Here is a 17586-nt window from a genome sequence, read left to right on the forward strand (position 1 = left end):
CTTTTTGATACACTAATTGTTATTATTAATTCAACATGGTCAGGATTTTTATTTTATTTTGTAGTTCGTATTAATTTGCTCATTGCAAAATCATTTTTCATTGTAATCGTTGCAAAACAGACTTTATTTAGCCATTACATACTAATTATTTTCACATATACATTTAAACACTATTATGATTGTTTTTCTTATCTATTGACCTGCACAAAACATTTTTCTCCTTGACCTTCTCCTTACGTTAAAAAATCTTTAGTTGTTTTATTTTTTCTCTCAATTCATTTAAACTACAAAAAAAACACTTTTCTCATGATATGAAATTTGAAATGGTAACGGTTTCTATATGTTATATAAAAATAAATTTTCTGTGCAAAGACGTTTCTTATTACTTGGGCAACGCCGGGCATTCATCTTGCCTTGTGATAAACGATCTATGCACCGAGGTTAAACAAACAATCCTTGAGGATTCCTAGGAAATAAAATAAATACTCCAATTATTCAATACCTTGTACATTGATTGGCTATTAAAAGGATTTCTGTCTCTCCAATTGGTCAGTGCTATGATCCTAACCATTCCTATCATTGGTGGTAGTTTTGTAATAGTTTAGGTATTGACACAGGGATATAACTGCCCTCTAAAAGTGCTAAATATAAAAGTTAAGTAAGTATTCTGCGCTCTCGTAAAAAATCAAAATATCAAACAGGAAGAAGACCATGTTAAACCGTCTGTTAGTAACTAGCATCTTTTGCAGTAGTAACCAATATGTCATTGTGCGTAATATGTGCGGAGGACCTTGTAATAAATTATTACTCTAATTTCACTGCAGCTCTTTCAGTCTGTTAATATGGGAGAATGTATCAAGTTTGAAGTCATGGTTGGTCAATGACTTCAGTACGGCCATATACGAATAGTTGGTAAATAAATCGAGATAATACTGCTTGTTAGCTGTCCTGCAGCTATGTGATATAGCTGCAGGACATAATATATCACATTTTACCATTCAAATTCTGAAGATTCTGAATTTCAAATTTCTGAATACAAATTTTGAACTCAAAATGGATTTTTTCAGCTGAGAACTTTATGAAGCCCACAGAAGAGCATACCGACAAACTTTTCGATGCGTCCAAATGCTTCTCCTTATAGTAACATTTTTCCCAGTGAGAGAAATTACATTCAATATCCTACCCAGATAGAAGTTTGCGAAAGGAAGTGAAAATGATAAACTAAACATAGTAGAAAACCCAAAATAACTGACTGTACCACAAATTAAATAAAGCAACCTGGATTCCTAACAGCAAGCCATTTATTCCCGAATGTTATATTACAAATTTTTTGACTACAATAATTTTCCTTTCGGCACTGAAACTAATTTTCAGCAATAACAGCTTGAGTGTACCTAAACAAATATATAAAAAACTCTGAACGGCTTATTTAAATATGGCGTGTTGTAAATCACCACCCCTTTGCATAAATCATTCACAAATGTCAGCTTTAAAATACTGATGACAAGCTCTAAACAATAATAAATTCATACACAAAATGTACATGGCAATCAGCTTTGACTAGTCACCTATGTCAATAACCTAGGAAGTGGTTGTGGTCAGGGAGGGGCATACTGCGGCTGCAAATGTTCACACTGTTCAGGGTGAACATGCGGGTGAACATGCGGGTGAACATGCGGGTGAAAATGTTCAAACTGTTCAGGGTGAACATGTGGCTGCTGCGGTACAAAATTCCCAGGGTATTCGTTATACTGCTGTTGCAAATACATTTCCTGGTTCGGCTGGAACGATGGAGTTTGCTGTGGAAATTGATTGTTCATTTGGTGAAACTGTTGGGGGTCTTGAGGAAAATATGGTGCCTCTTGGTGCATCATGGGCGGCTGGAAAGGCGGCTGGAAAGGTGGCTGGAATTGTGGAAGTTCTCCTTGTCCAGCCATCAGAAAATTTGGGGACGGCGTAAGGTGAGGTGGGGGAGTCTCGTGCAAGCACTGTTGTTGGCTACTATATCGCTGACCTGAGCTTGAAGATTTTTTCTTCTTTTTGGTGTATGTAGACAAGGGTGGGGGAGCCCTCATCGGGTCCACAGGCTTCTCAGGGCTAAAATAAAATTAAAAAGAATACATTATACCCGACTCACTCTTATATTGTAGGCCTGATAACAACAAAAAGACTCCTTTATATCTGTTACTCAAAATAATTGTACTGTACCACATTGCTGTCGGAGGTTGGCTGACAACAGTTTTTAAATTCATTTTTAAGAATATTTAGTCAAAAATTATCATTGATTTGAGGCTTTTTTGCAGATGAATTTTCATTTATACGAAAACATGCAAGCGCATTGCCTATTCAACCTTTTTTAGCCCCTTACTAATATTTCTTGTTTGTAAGACTAACTATGTGTTAGTCTCACTCTTTCTAGAAACAGAGCTTTTCAACGTTGTAACAACTAACCATCTATTGTTATCCATTTCATGAGCTCCTCATGAATAAGACAAGCAAACAGGAAGTACCATATGTACTCATGATAAACAGATAATTCATACACAGCAAAATAATTAATCCGGCTCCTTTGAAGACAATTTCTCGTCTATGTTTGGAACTCTTTAGGAAGACAACTCCGTGTTAGGCTTGCATTAGAGAATTTTCAACAAAAATTGGTAAGGTTGGTTGATTTTTTGAGCCGAGCTTTAATTGATAAAAAGGTTCAAACTGGTTGAGTTGAAAATTTAAAACTGTCTGCCAAAAAGAAGCCAAGCATAAGACAGTTATGATAGTGCAACTAGTAGTAGTTCTATTATGTAAATGTTTACGCCCGGTCAATCAGACAGCAGCTAGCAGCGAGGGCAGCGTGATTGAGTATTGTGGGTGACACATGTCCACCGAGATTAAACTCATATGCACGACTAAGGGCAAGCTGACATGACAAAAAAGGCAAACAAACAACAGCATTTAAATATACATATTATATATAAATCTCAGTGTTTGTATTTTTGTCTTTTTGTGCACCCTATGTCCAGTTACAGCGATTAAAGTCTAGCAATGAAAAATCAATACTACGGAGGATTTGATCTCAGAGTGTCCCATTCACAAAGCGACAAGCTAACCTATTAGGCTACATGGTATGCAATGGATGCATTGAGCAGATAGTATTTATTTGGGTTAAAATACGCACAGCGACTCTGTGTTATACCCGACATCACTAAAGCTTGCTCCCACGGCTATTATTAGTAAGTTTAGCAATATGTATACTAGCTTATTCAGATTAGCCAATCGCAACTTCACTACCTGCCACTGTTTAAAAGCTGCTTTTAATACCTGTGCAATGCCGGGCATTTGGCTAGGATTATATATATGACCTACTTACAGATAACTATCAATATAGCACTATGACACAGGGCTAGTGTGTCTGCTAATATAATTAAAGTGTGACTAGTTATGCACAATTTCTTTTAAAATATATAGTAATACAAATAAAGTATATATCATGATACAAATAAAATATATACCGCAATACAAATACGATATATATTGTAATATAAATAAAATATGTACCATGATACAAATAAAATAATCACCACAGTGCTCATTTAATATATATCACCTAATAACCATGTAAAACACAACAATTTAATTACAAAAATGAAAATTATAGACCAGAGCAAAGGTAGTGCAGTGGTCCCTAGCGTTAGGATATCCTGTTATACAATTATAGACCAGAGTAGAGGTAGTGCAGTGGTCTCTAGGGTTAGGATATCCTGTTATACAATTACAGACCAGACTAAAGGTAGTGCATTGGTCCTTAGGGTTACAATATCCTGTTATACGATTCTTTTGGTTTCACGAAGTAGAACACAACGGTTTCATCTCGGCCATACAAATCTTAATTCCGCATTTGAATTCAACAAAAAGTTTCGCTCGAAATTCCAATTTGGTAGTCGGTGTGCTTATTTTGTCGAAATAACAAAGATGCCGATATACTGGTTGCGGAAAACCTTCTCACAACGCCTGAAAGAGATACATTGACCAATTTTTCTCAGTTCACCATTCCTGGCGTGAAAAGCGGTAAGAATTCGACTTTAAAACCAGTAGTGAAGTTGGAGTTGCGGTCCCTTCGAACATAGAGTCAGGAGCAGACAACTTCCTTCTTTAGCCTGCGAACAAAAGTCTACTTCATTACGTATTAAACAGAACGTTTTCTAGAAGAGCATCGCTCGCTTTCTTGTTGAATTTGATTGAAAAAGGTTTTAATGAGGTCGGCTAAAAGTTATAGTGAAAACAAATCTAGAAACCGATAGGTGATAAAATTTTAGCGATAAAAAGTTGACGTTCAGTGAAATAGTTAAAAATACACACTAAAACTTAGCATTAAGTGTGTATTTAATAAGATAAATTAATTTAAGTTAAATTCAAAATTTATGTTATAAGCCTGTCTCGAAGGTAAAGACACCCTACAGTACGCACTACTGCACATACACTTCATAAGGCATGTAGTGCATTGTAATGTTACATTTTATTGCAGATCATAATCACTAAATACACTAAATTTACTGTAGGTAATTAGAGTTACTAAGGTTAACATACTATATTGCTACGAATTTTTAATTTTTGAATACGTACAGCGCTTATATTGTAAAATTGGGATGATTTTCACCAGGGGATGTTTGCCATATACAATTACTATGGGTTTCTATTATACCCCTCTATACGACATTTCTGCTATACGATGCAAACCCTAGATAAAAAATTCATTATTACTGAATTAAAATAATATGGCGAGGGCACACTGTATAAGCCACATGTTGGCCTTACAAATCGTCCCAACATGCTACTCTGACATGTGACAAGTTGCTTTTATTAATAAAACAATCATCAGGCACATTATTTGCTGTCAATGGCTAATAGGCAGTGATATTCATTGACACGTTAACTCACCCTCTCCTTGCATACAACATCGTACATAACTTACGCCATTTCTTATGAACATAACCGGAAAGTTTAGAAGCTTCCTAATCCATTCGAAAAAATATACAAAATGCCTAAAGAGCAAATTTGAGTTACATTTGAATCATTAAAGACTGCAAGGGATTCACCTACAAGAAGAAGAAATTGTGGAAGATCTGCTGCCACAGCAATAAATAACTTTTGAATACGGTACCAAGACTTACCCATTGAACGGTGATTGGGAGCGGCGGTCTTCAAACTTTGAACTTCTCAAAGACGATCTGCTAGGAGGCCTCCTGTCGCTGGTTATTGAGGAGTCATCTCCTATTGTATAAAACAGATTATAACACGACCTGATTGAAGAACTACTGGAGGAATATATCTACTAGACCACAGACACACCCGCCCATATAAAACTAACGAGCACATACAATGAAACAAATGACAAATAAAATATAAACTAATGTAAAAACACTTCTACTGCACAAAACATCAAAAATTAAAATCAGTAAAATACATCTAATTGACTCTTAAAGTTTATATTTTCGAAACTTTTCTATGTAAAATTTTGATTGATGATAGATTTGTAAGCAGAGATAGGTGATGTCATAAGAACTTTCCGTTTCATTGCTTTAAACCTCAAAACAACAGAAAAAGTGAAATTGAAGAGAAAAAGTATAAATATTTTTGAGGAACGCTCACAAAGAACCTACGAGTTTAGTTTGTACACGTAGACAATAAAATACTTGAAGCGCACAAAATTAAAAGCAAATTGCGGTCGGCTGCCAAGGGTGGTGATATTCTACAGTGTGATGTTGTCATACAGTTGAGAGGATGCAAGCTAATGGAGTCAGAAATAGCACTGGCAGAAAGTGAAAAATGCCGTGTCTAAGTTATCTGACTTTGTATAGCTTTTTAATGAAGATCTACAAGCTATAGCCATACTTTATCCAATAAAGCTAGGCAAATAGATTCATCATTCGGTGTGTTTGCTGCTTTAGCACATGTTTTGGCATGTTGCTACAACTTGTTTCGAGACTAGCAGCCGACATAAAATTATCTTTCTGATTAGTAGAAGCAATAATATACACCTTTTAAGGACATACATACATATTTATAGACAGTATTTATGGAGACATACATATTTATAGACAGTATAATATAGAGACATACATATTTATAGATAATATATTATGGAGACAACATACTTATAGACAGTATATCATGGAGACAACATATTTATAGACAGTATATTATTGAAACATACATAATTATAGGCGGTATATTATGAAGAATTGGATTGCTCTGACAAATTTCAATGGCAGTTTTCAAATTAAATCACTAATAGTTACATCCCGACATTTCACTAGTCTTGGACACAAAGTGCCCAAACAAAATTGAGCATTCATAACATATTTCACACTCCTATTATTATTGGTATTATTATTACAAGTAATGATTCAAAGTCTACTCACTATCCCGCCGTTCCATCTGGGCCTGCAGGTCTCTGTAGGAGGCTTCTCCATCCTGGTAATCAGCCTCAAGGTTTGAGTAGCTTCGTCGCAGCATCTCAAGCTCCTCCTTGAGAGATGAGATCTTTCTCTCAGCATCTCGGTGAGCCAACTACAGGACAATAGACTAGCACAATGTAACACTTATCTCACTGACATTATGAGTGCAAACTGTAAAAAGAGGTGCTGATGAAATTATTTTCATACTGAGTTATCTATAATCAAGATGGGAAGAGTCAGGAGTGCTGTCAAAGTTTGCGGACCAACCTATACATGTCTTTTTGTGCAGCAGAACTGAATGGCTCAACTGGCACGCACAAAAAGCTGCGATCGTAGACTAACTTCAAATGGCACGCCTGCGTGCAGACAAATAACTCATGAAAAAGAAACACCCAATGGTCTATAGCGTTAGCCAATTACATACAGATGGCACCAAAACTGCTGCATAGTTTATATCATGTACACATAGTTTGCCGAACTAGCACACCGAGAGATCGTAAGTAAACACTTGCCCTGACGACTGGCAACACCTACAGAAGACTTCAGACTCACCCAGGTTTGATGCGCTTTCTTCTCTCCCTCAATGACTCTCTTCCTCATATCTCTTTCGCTGACCTTGTACTCATCTTCCTGCTGCTGACTCCTTTCTCGCCACTGCAGAACTTCGACTTTAAGGTCATTAACCTGCTGTCGAAGTTCATTTTCATCTCTTTTTCCTCCCGATTCCGCAGCAGCAGCATTTAACCTGCAAAAAATAATGTTTGAATTGAGGCTAAGTACGGAACATACACACTCGCTCGTGCAGATTTATTCAGAAAGTGCCCCGTATTTTTCTATATTTGCGCTTGTTTTTGATGTTTGAGGTGATCTGATGACCAAGATGTTTGAAAATTAAAATCGAAAAAACTTGATCACGGTTAAAATGCTCAGAAGAAAAATTTGTGCCGAAATGATGTCACTAGTTGCTATCGTTACTATAGTTGATACTGGCTATGTTGTGTCAATTTTAATCGTAAAACATCTTAGTAATCAGGTCACCTCAAACATCAAAAACAATCACTAATGATAGACAACACTAATGATAGATATGGTTGTTGATGGAAAAATACCGATACTTTTTGATATAATCTACTAAAATTTAGTGCAGGTTCATCTTTAAGAGATCCTTAGCTACCTGAGATCCTTAGCTATCTGAGATCCTTAGCTATCTGAGATCCTTAGCTACCTGAGATCCTTAGCTATCTGAGATCCTTAGCTACCTGAGATCCTTAGCTACCTGAGATCCTTAGCTACATGAGATCCTTAGCTACCTGAGATCCTTAGCTATCTGAGATCCTTAGCTACCTGAGATCCTTAGCTACATGAGATCCTTAGCTACCTGAGATCCTTAGCTACCTGAGATCCTTAGCTACCTGAGATCCTTAGCTATCTGAGATCCTTAGCTATCTGAGATCCTTAGCTACCTGAGATCCTTAGCTATCTGAGATCCTTAGCTATCTGAGATCCTTAGCTACCTGAGATCCTTAGCTACCTGAGATCCTTAGCTACCTGAGATCCTTAGCTATCTGAGATCCTTAGCTATCTGAGATCCTTAGCTACCTGAGATCCTTAGCTACCTGAGATCCATAGCTACCTGAGATCCTTAGCTATCTGAGATCCTTAGCTATCTGAGATCCTTAGCTACCTGAGATGCTTAGCTACCTGAGATCCTTAGCTACCTGAGATCCTTAGCTACCTGAGATCCTTAGCTACCTGAGATCCTTAGCTACCTGAGATCCTTAGCTACCTGAGATCCTTAGCTATCTGAGATCCTTAGCTACCTGAGATCCTTAGCTACCTGAGATCCTTAGCTATCTGAGATCCTTAGCTACCTGAGATCCTTAGCTATCTGAGATCCATAGCTACCTGAGATCCTTAGCTACCTGAGATCCTTAGCTATCTGAGATCCTTAGCTACCTGAGATCCTTAGCTACCTGAGATCCTTAGCTATCTGAGATCCTTAGCTACCTGAGATCCTTAGCTACCTGAGATCCTTAGCTATCTGAGATCCATAGCTACCTGAGATCCTTAGCTACCTGAGATCCTTAGCTACATGAGATCCTTAGCTACCTGAGATCCTTAGCTACCTGAGATCCTTAGCTATCTGAGATCCTTAGCTACCTGAGATCCTTAGCTATCTGAGATCCTTAGCTACCTGAGATCCTTAGCTATCTGAGATCCTTAGCTACCTGAGATCCTTAGCTATCTGGGATCCTTAGCTACCTGAGATCCTTAGCTACCTGAGGTCCTTAGCTACCTGAGATCCTTAGCTATCTGAGATCCTTAGCTACCTGAGATCCTTAGCTACCTGAGATCCTTAGCTATCTGAGATCCTTAGCTACCTGAGATCCTTAGCTATCTGAGATCCATAGCTACCTGAGATCCTTAGCTATCTGAGATCCATAGCTACCTGAGATCCTTAGCTACCTGAGATCCTTAGCTACCTGAGATCCTTAGCTATCTGAGATCCTTAGCTACCTGAGATCCTTAGCTACCTGAGATCCTTAGCTATCTGAGATCTTTAGCTACCTGAGATCCTTAGCTATCTGAGATCCATAGCTACCTGAGATCCTTAGCTACCTGAGATCCTTAGCTACATGAGATCCTTAGCTACCTGAGATCCTTAGCTACCTGAGATCCTTAGCTATCTGAGATCCTTAGCTACATGAAATCCTTAGCTATCTGAGAGCCTTAGCTACCTGAGATCCTTAGCTACCTGAGATCCTTAGCTACATGAGATCCTTAGCTACCTGAGATCCTTAGCTACCTGAGATCCTTAGCTATCTGAGATCCTTATAGCTACCTGAGATCCTTAGCTATCTGAGAGCCTTAGCTACCTGAGATCCTTAGCTATCTGAGATGCTTAGCTACCTGAGATCCTTAGCTACCTGAGATCCTTAGCTACCTGAGGTCCTTAGCTACCTGAGATCCATAGCTACCTGAGATCCTTAGCTACCTGAGATCCTTAGCTACCTGAGATCCTTAGCTACCTGAGATCCTTAGCTACCTGAGATCCTTAGCTATCTGAGATCCTTAGCTACATGAGATCCTTAGCTATCTGAGATCCTTAGCTACATGAAATCCTTAGCTATCTGAATTGAAAATTATGTTTTTATATGTCGCTCTATGATTAAACTCATGATTTGATTTCCAAGTCACTAATGACTGATTAATAAAATGACCCTACACTGCATTGACTGATGTTTAAAAAATAATTGATACGTAATTGGCTACTGATTGATGGATTATAAATTAACGGCAAGCATCAGATTTTAAACCTACCATACCTGGTAGGTTTGAAATCAGGTTCCTGCTAGGTTAAGAGAACATACCTAACGAAATGTAATTCCGTATAACTGCGCATACATTGTACACAATTTATAAAATACTACTTCAGGCAAACCAACGAAAAGGAAAAATCTAGTGCGGGCAATGAGCAGCAGGCAGTTATTATATTATAAACACAGTTTCTAGAACATTCTACTTCAAACTGTCTGATAGTTGATGAGAAAAAGAAAGTCACATTTGACACCCACAAAAGACAATCACTCTCACAGTGACTTACCTGACTATAGTAACATTGGCAGCACTCACGGTGATTCACCTGACTATAATAACATTGGCAGCACTCACAGTGACTCACATGATTATAGTAACATTGGCAGCACTCAGATTGACCCACCTGACTATAGTAACACTGGCAGCACTCAAAGTGACTCACCTCACTATAGTAACATTGGCAGCATTCACAGTGACTCACCTCACTATAGTAACATTGGCAGCACTTACAGCGACTCACCTCACTATAGTAACATTGGCAGCACTCACAGTGACTCACCTCACTATAGTAACATTGGCAGCACTCACAGTGACTCACCTAACTATAGTAACATTGGCAGCACTCACAGTGACTCACCTCACTAGAGTAACATTGGCAGCATTCACAGTGACTCACCTCACTATAGTAACATTGGCAGCACTCACAGTGACTCACCTCACTATAGTAACATTGGCAGCATTCACAGTGACTCACCTCACTATAGTAACATTGGCAGCACTCACAGTGACTCACCTCACTATAGTAACATTGGCAGCATTCACAGTGACTCACCTCACTATAGTAACATTGGCAGCACTCACAGTGACTCACCTCACTATAGTAACACTGGCAGCACTCACAGTGACTCACCTCACTATAGTAACATTGGCAGCACTCACAGTGACTCACCTCACTATAGTAACATTGGCAGCATTCACAGTGACTCACCTCACTATAGTAACACCGGCAGCACTCACAGTGACTCACCTGACTATAGTGACATTGGCAGCATTCACAGTGACTCACCTCACTATAGTAACATTGGCAGCGTCATATAGTTTAGTTATGTGGGTAAGAGCTGCCGAAGCGTCATATGTTTCTTTTTTGGAAGCCTCCAAATCCCCACCCAAAACCTCCAGTCTCAGTTCTGTGGTCTTCAGGGTCTCTACCACACATTAATTCTCATACACTAGAGTTCAGATGATTTGACCAGAAGAATTAAGCTGAACTATGAAATGGACATGCACCTTAGGGTAAGAAACCTATTGCGATTCCAAAGATTTCCTTGTTTAACAAAAAAACCACCCCGTGATGCTTAGGATTTGAGGTGTTTTGGCTACTATGACGGAATGCTCAAGAGAACCATATAGGACTAAAGTAAATGATAGAAATTTGAGATGTGTCAGCTATGACAGAGCACAATAGACAGCCATAGAGCTATAGCTATACAGACAAGGTAACCAAAGGGCATAAGTAAACATGGATTCCTACTTGAGAAAATAAAAATTGGCATAGAGGCCCACCTTCCATTTGTGATCTGTTGGCTGTCTCTGATTCAAGATTCTTCTGCAAATCTGAGTGTTTCCTCTGAAGCTCTTCCAGTTCATGTTTCATCTGTAGCAAACATGGATAGAGTGAGAAGAGAGTACAGAGAGGAGAGTACATAGTGAGAGGAGAGGACAGAGTGAGAGGAGAGTACAGAGTGAGAGGAGAGTAGAGTGTAAGGAAAGTACAGAGAGAGGAGAGTACAGAGTGAGAAGAGAGTATAGAGTGAGAGCAGAGTACAGAGTGTAAGGAGAGTACAGAGTGAGGGAGAGTACAGAGTGAGAGGAGAGTATAGAGTGAGAGGAGACACAGAGTGAGAAGAGAGTACAGAGTGAGGGGAAGTTCAGAGTGAGGGAGAGTACAGAGTGAGAGAGTAGAGTGTAAGGAAAGTACAGAGTGAGAGGAGAGTACAGAGTGAGAGGAGAGTACAGAGTGAGGGAAGAGTACAGAGTGAGAAGAGAGTACAGAGTGAGGGAGAGTACAGAGTGAAAGGAGAGTAGAGTATAAGGAAAGTACAGAGTGAGAGAGGACAGAGTGAGAGGAGAGTATAGAGTGAGAGGGGAGCACAGAGTGAGAAGAGAGCACAGATTGAGGGGAAGTACAGAGTGAGATGAGAGTACAGAGTGAGAGGAGAGTATCGAGTAAGAAGAGAGTACAGAGTGAGACAGATATGTACATATGTAGGATGGCAGGATGTGAGAAGGAATACAGCTAACAAAACAAATGGACAACCTCACCTTTCTTGTGTCCATTAGGGCACTTATGGCATCCTGTTTTTTCTGCTCATCATCATCACTGCTGTCGAGAGCAGAGCTGCTGACTTTGGTCATTTCAGAGACACACCCTCTCAGTATTTCCAACTCATCATTCCTTAAAGTCAGTGTATCCTCAGTTTCTTTCTTCGCACGAGACAACGACTCCAGTTCTGACGTCTTTTCACTCAATCTACAAGAGACGTATCACTGGCTGATGCGACAGAGAACAGAGAGTGTGCTTACCTACAACTATAGAACAGTGAAACACTAGAGCAGACCTGTCACATGTTCAAGGAAAAGCCAAATTTGCCACAAAAACTAGTTTCACAGAAAACTAACCATTAAAATTAGCCTTTCATTGCGAGTGTAGTATAAGTTGAACACTTTGTAAAATTTAAACACCTCTAGTCACATCTTGTTACCAGTTAATATCAAATTGAAAACACTGTACAAAATCTTGAAGCGCTTGAGCTGTATGATAAAATTTATAGCAAACAGAAATGTTATTTTTCAAGATTTCCAGCTAAATGAGAAGACGAGAAGCAAAAATCCTTGTGGTTGTAAGCGACATATTTTGTTTATGATAAAGTGTGAGTGTTACTCATCTTTAGCTAATTTATCAAAAGTCTTGGAGACTCGCGATGTTTGACCCAACCAGAGTTGCTACCTAAAGTAAATCTCCTGATTCCACCAAGCTGAATGTTAGGGACAGTCAAGTTGTCTCACTAACTGAGTGTCTCACTATGGATGAATGAACCAAAGTGCAACTAATGACATTCCCCTGCCTCATATACTCACTTTTCCTAGACATAAAAACCCCTCAGGAAAAATCAATTACAGTAGTGACCTTAAACACTACATTCATCCCTTCTGATACACACGGTTAAACTCTGAAAAGAGTGCAATGAGGGAACGACTCACTCATCAGTGGCATGTAAACATCTTTCCTCAATACCCTCTTTCTCCTTGAGCAGAGCCTCCCGTTCTCCAACGCTCTGTTCAAAATCTATTTGAAGAGTCTCTAGGTTAGCCTTAAGCTCCTTTATAGTCTCCTGCATCTCCTCCACCTTGCTGCTGCTCAACTCCGACCTCTGTAGCAGCAACAGCAATGTGTGTTCATGTTTCAGACAGATATCTTCTATCTATGACACTGGTGCTGATGGAGTTCACCAGGCAAACGCTTACTGAGCTAATAACCCATCTGTATGCAACTAGAGAGCCACAATGATGCCAAAAAATCATCTTTCAACTTGCTCTACACTTGACAATAGCAGGCAACTCCGAACAAGGTGAATAACTTGATATACGGTGTAGATAAGGCTACGTTGGATATGTATGGCTATGTTGGAGTAGATATGGCTAAAATACTGATATTTTCCTGAGACATGTACTAGTGGTAAAAGATAAGATAGATTGTCACTTACTTCTTGAAGCTGCTTCGCAGCGTGTTCGGCAATGACCTTGGCTGACTCGACCTCTGATGTGAGGTGCTGATTCTTGAGCGTCTCGCATTCATAGAGTTCTTGTTGCTTCTTAGCATAAGCTTCCCATTCAACAAGGTAGCCTGTTGTCTGCTCGTACTGCAAAACAATAGAATTACTGATGACCATCAAGTTATAATTATACATAATATACTTCTATTGGTCTGATTGTTTAGAAGGAAAGCTGCACATGAGACCCTTATAAAGCTCAGAGACAAACATATACAGCAAACGTTTCAAGTATGACTAGAGTAGACACCCCCGTTCTACGTTAACATTCTTTTACATAAATTCAACTGAACATGAAGTTTTGTTTTACATAAGAAATTCCATGATACGTCAAGCGTCAAGTCGGTGCAAGTTCTCAAGTTCAATTTGAACCGCCAGAGTCCAATAGTCAGCCTTGAAGATATCATTTTCTCTCGTGCCACAAGTCGGAGAAAAAACAATGTATGAAGGTATATATGTAATACATATACATATATTATATATATTACATATATACAATATATTATTATATATGTAATACATATATATAATATATACAATATATATACATATATATATATTTTATATATATAGATATAAAATATGTATAAGTGGAACTTCACTCCATAAGCTAAACACTTTAATAGTTTCAGATAAAATGTCTAAAACTTTTAGACATTTTATCTGAAGAGTGTAATACTTATTGTACCACATGAAACTATTAGTAATAAAATGTTTAACTTATAGAGTGAAGTTCCACTTATATACATATTATATATATATATATATATATATATATAAAAGTTATATTGATACACATTAGTAAAAAGAGTGCTCAATGTTTAGAGTAAAAACAGAGCTGATATAAAACTATGTGTACTAAAAAAACTACAAGTTTAATTAAAACATTTTATTACTTAAAGTTTCGTGCGGTAGGCTTGCACTCTTCAGATAAAATGTCAAAGAAAATATTCTACTAGCAGTAAAGCTGTATAAGCGCTGAAAGCTAGAGTCTTAAGTGACACTGTTTCTTAGCAGAAACTTATTGGCATGACGGCAACTGGATAAAATTTCGTTGCGCTTATTCAAGGTGGCTAATTGAGGCTTGCATATTATATAATACTTCTCCCATATACAGAGCTCGCATCTCTTAGTGATAGGCCTATAAGGTCCTTATAGCCCTATCACTAAGAGATGCGAGCTCTGTATATGGGAGAAGTATTATATAATATGCAAGCCTCAATTAGCCACCTTGAATAAGCGCAACGAAATTTTATCCAGTTGCCGTCATGCCAATAAGTTTCTGCTAAGAAACAGTGTCACTTAAGACTCTAGCTTTTAGCGCTTATACAGCTTTACTGCTAGTAGAATATTTTCTTTGACATTTTATCTGAAGAGTGCAAGCCTACCACACGAAACTTTAAGTAATAAAATGTTTTAATTAAACTTGTAGTTTTTTTAGTACACATATATATATATATATATATGTATTACATATACAACATATATGTATTACATATGTATATGTAATACATATATATATATATATATATGTAATATATATGTAATATACATAGATATTGATTTACTTGATGCTACACATTTAAAATATTTTTTGTACTTTTATTGACAGCATAGAGTTTCCTGTGAAGAGAAAAAGCAACTGATTGAAGTTGTGCACTCTCCATCATGAAAAATTACCGTAATCATGGACATTAAACCAAGTGTAAGTGATAGAAAAATAGGGAAAAGTTTTCCCAATAAAAAATAAATAATACTGGTATTATTGATAGATTATTGATTTGAACTGTGGTCACAGAACTGTGTGCGCAGTGCACACCGAATAAATTAAGAAAAATCTATGTTTAGCTTTTTCTTTTTAAAGGGACAAAAGAGTAAACTTGGGAAAATCTTGAAATAGTTTGGACTATTTACAATTATTTTACACTCTGTATAACGTAAAATCGCAATAACATAAACGTTCTCATAATGGAATATTTACATTGTAGGATGGATTATTGTACATTTACGTTATTTATATGTACATTATACACCTAATGTAATTGTACAATTATACATATTTAGCCTCCCTTGTTCATTGTTTATTAGTTCAACCGGTTAAAAGAAATGGAATATAACATAATATTATCTAGTAACCCTATTGTTGAGAGCAAGTAAAATTCCCACAGCCAACATCTAATAAAAGTCCCATCAGACTAGAGGGTACTGAGCGATGAACTCAAGAAATAGAGAATTCAAACTAACAGCCTGGCTGCAAATCAAAGCAGACAAAACTAAAAACTTGGATAACGCAGTAAGAAGAGGTATACAGCACAGGTAAGTCACCGTGTCAAGTGCAAATATAGTCGGTTGTGATTGAGAGGCGACCAACCTGCAGCTGGAGAGCTTGGAGGGTAGAAGCGCTGGTTTTACTCATCTCCTCAAGTTGCTCCGCCAACTTCTCTTTCTCCATCTCAGTCTCCAATCTCTTCTCCTGTATATAGAGATAGCGCATCATAGAGTGTCGGTAGAACACAACTCCCAGTTATTAATCTACGTCTAAATTCAACCAGTAGGCACGCTTTTGCAAAAATAAAAGTCCCGAAAACCATTTAGTCGCTTACAAAGGCGCAAAAATAGAAATGCCACAGAATTACTCTAGTAGATCATTTACAAACACATAAAGTAAGTCAGCAAATAATGGTCTAGTCCAATACAAAATCACTGAGGAAAGCCATATACACACATGTTCAAACTATGCTATAAACAGCAGTTTATGGTGCTAGTAATAGATGAGAGTATAAGAGTGAATCATGTGTACGAATGCATGTGTAAGTCAGAGAAGCTGTAGAGCTGGTCAGCGACTAACAGACCTAAGACAGGTGATCAATTTATTACAAATTATCTTTATATCAAAACTGGTAGAGAGGTTAAACATGTGAATATTGGGAATGCTTGTATACAATTTTAGCTTTAGAGTCAGGTGACTAGACCTGGTTCTGGTGACCCTAGGAGATAGGATGCTTATGCAACATGAGCATGGTGCATTTCACAGCATTTGTTATCCATGAGAAAAAGGTTATAGCAACTAAACAGACAGCCGTCAACCATGTCAAACTAATTACTTAATATGGTTTCAGTCTTCTATCGTAACTAGTCCATGAGTCATTGTTGAATTGCTCACTTTCCTAGCATCGGTAAAAGCTGGTTATCAAATCTAAGGCTGTTGAAACAAAGACAAATTTCGCAGTCAGCACGCCGAAGGATAGCACAAAAATGACCTAAAGCCTAAGTTCTCTGTTCAAGGCTTTCTGGTTTTGCTAAAAGATTTTCACTTCACCATGCAGGTGTGCTCTAGCTAAAACTAAAATACCGTACTTTTCAGACTATTAACTGCATCCTTATATAATCCGCATCTGCTTTATTTAAAAAAACGATAATAAAACAATACATAGGCCGCACCATTGTATAAGCAGCAGAACTCATGGCAATGATTTTTAACACGGCAGCAACTTTGCTAGTTAAAACGGAGCAGTGCTGTTAAAAACTGTTCCGTATTAACCGACTCTGATTAACCCAGTGCCTAACGGAACAGTACCGTTAGATATTGTTTCGTTTTTTCTTTCACGGCTAGAGGCGAACTAACTGGAGATTCCAGTTGATGCGCCCTAGAGGTGAAAGAAAAAACCACAGAATAGCCACACCCTTATATACCCTGCATGGCTCAAAACATCAGAAAAAAGTAGTGGCTAATAGTCCGAAATGTACTCTATGTTTTATTAGACAAAAACTATCCCAATCACGACTGCTTTTTCTTACGGTCGTTAGAGGCATTACAACCATAGAGTAATTACAGCACGCGCTAAAATGTTCATGAAGCTATTTCTACATGATAAAAGCTATTGCCAGCAAGCTAAACGATGACTATGTAAACAGAGGTTATAAGATTAGGAGAGATATACTAACCATTATTAATCTAATCTCCAGCCTTGCATAAGGAAAAATTA

The 17586-nt window shown here is 37.8% G+C and overlaps 1 protein-coding gene across 6 annotated transcripts in view; it reads right to left on the minus strand.

Annotated features, from left to right (window-relative positions):
* Positions 1-1283: 1283 nt before the first annotated feature.
* The window catches only part of LOC137399196 (uncharacterized), a 36547-nt gene continuing 20244 nt past the window's right edge, over positions 1284-17586 (minus strand). For all 6 annotated transcript variants that reach the window (XM_068085194.1, XM_068085193.1, XM_068085195.1 and 3 more), the window contains 10 exons: positions 15972-16073; positions 13535-13690; positions 13032-13201; positions 12093-12300; positions 11334-11424; positions 10837-10975; positions 7005-7197; positions 6417-6564; positions 5166-5265; positions 1284-2097 (listed from right to left, as the gene is read on the minus strand). In XM_068085194.1, coding sequence (XP_067941295.1) covers positions 1599-2097; positions 5166-5265; positions 6417-6564; positions 7005-7197; positions 10837-10975; positions 11334-11424; positions 12093-12300; positions 13032-13201; positions 13535-13690; positions 15972-16073 — 1806 coding nt within the window. In that variant the 3' untranslated portion in view covers positions 1284-1598. The remainder of the gene's footprint in view (positions 2098-5165; positions 5266-6416; positions 6565-7004; positions 7198-10836; positions 10976-11333; positions 11425-12092; positions 12301-13031; positions 13202-13534; positions 13691-15971; positions 16074-17586) is intronic.

This window comes from Watersipora subatra, chromosome 7 (assembly GCF_963576615.1).
Source record: "Watersipora subatra chromosome 7, tzWatSuba1.1, whole genome shotgun sequence".
NCBI classification, from domain to species: domain Eukaryota; kingdom Metazoa; phylum Bryozoa; class Gymnolaemata; order Cheilostomatida; family Watersiporidae; genus Watersipora; species Watersipora subatra.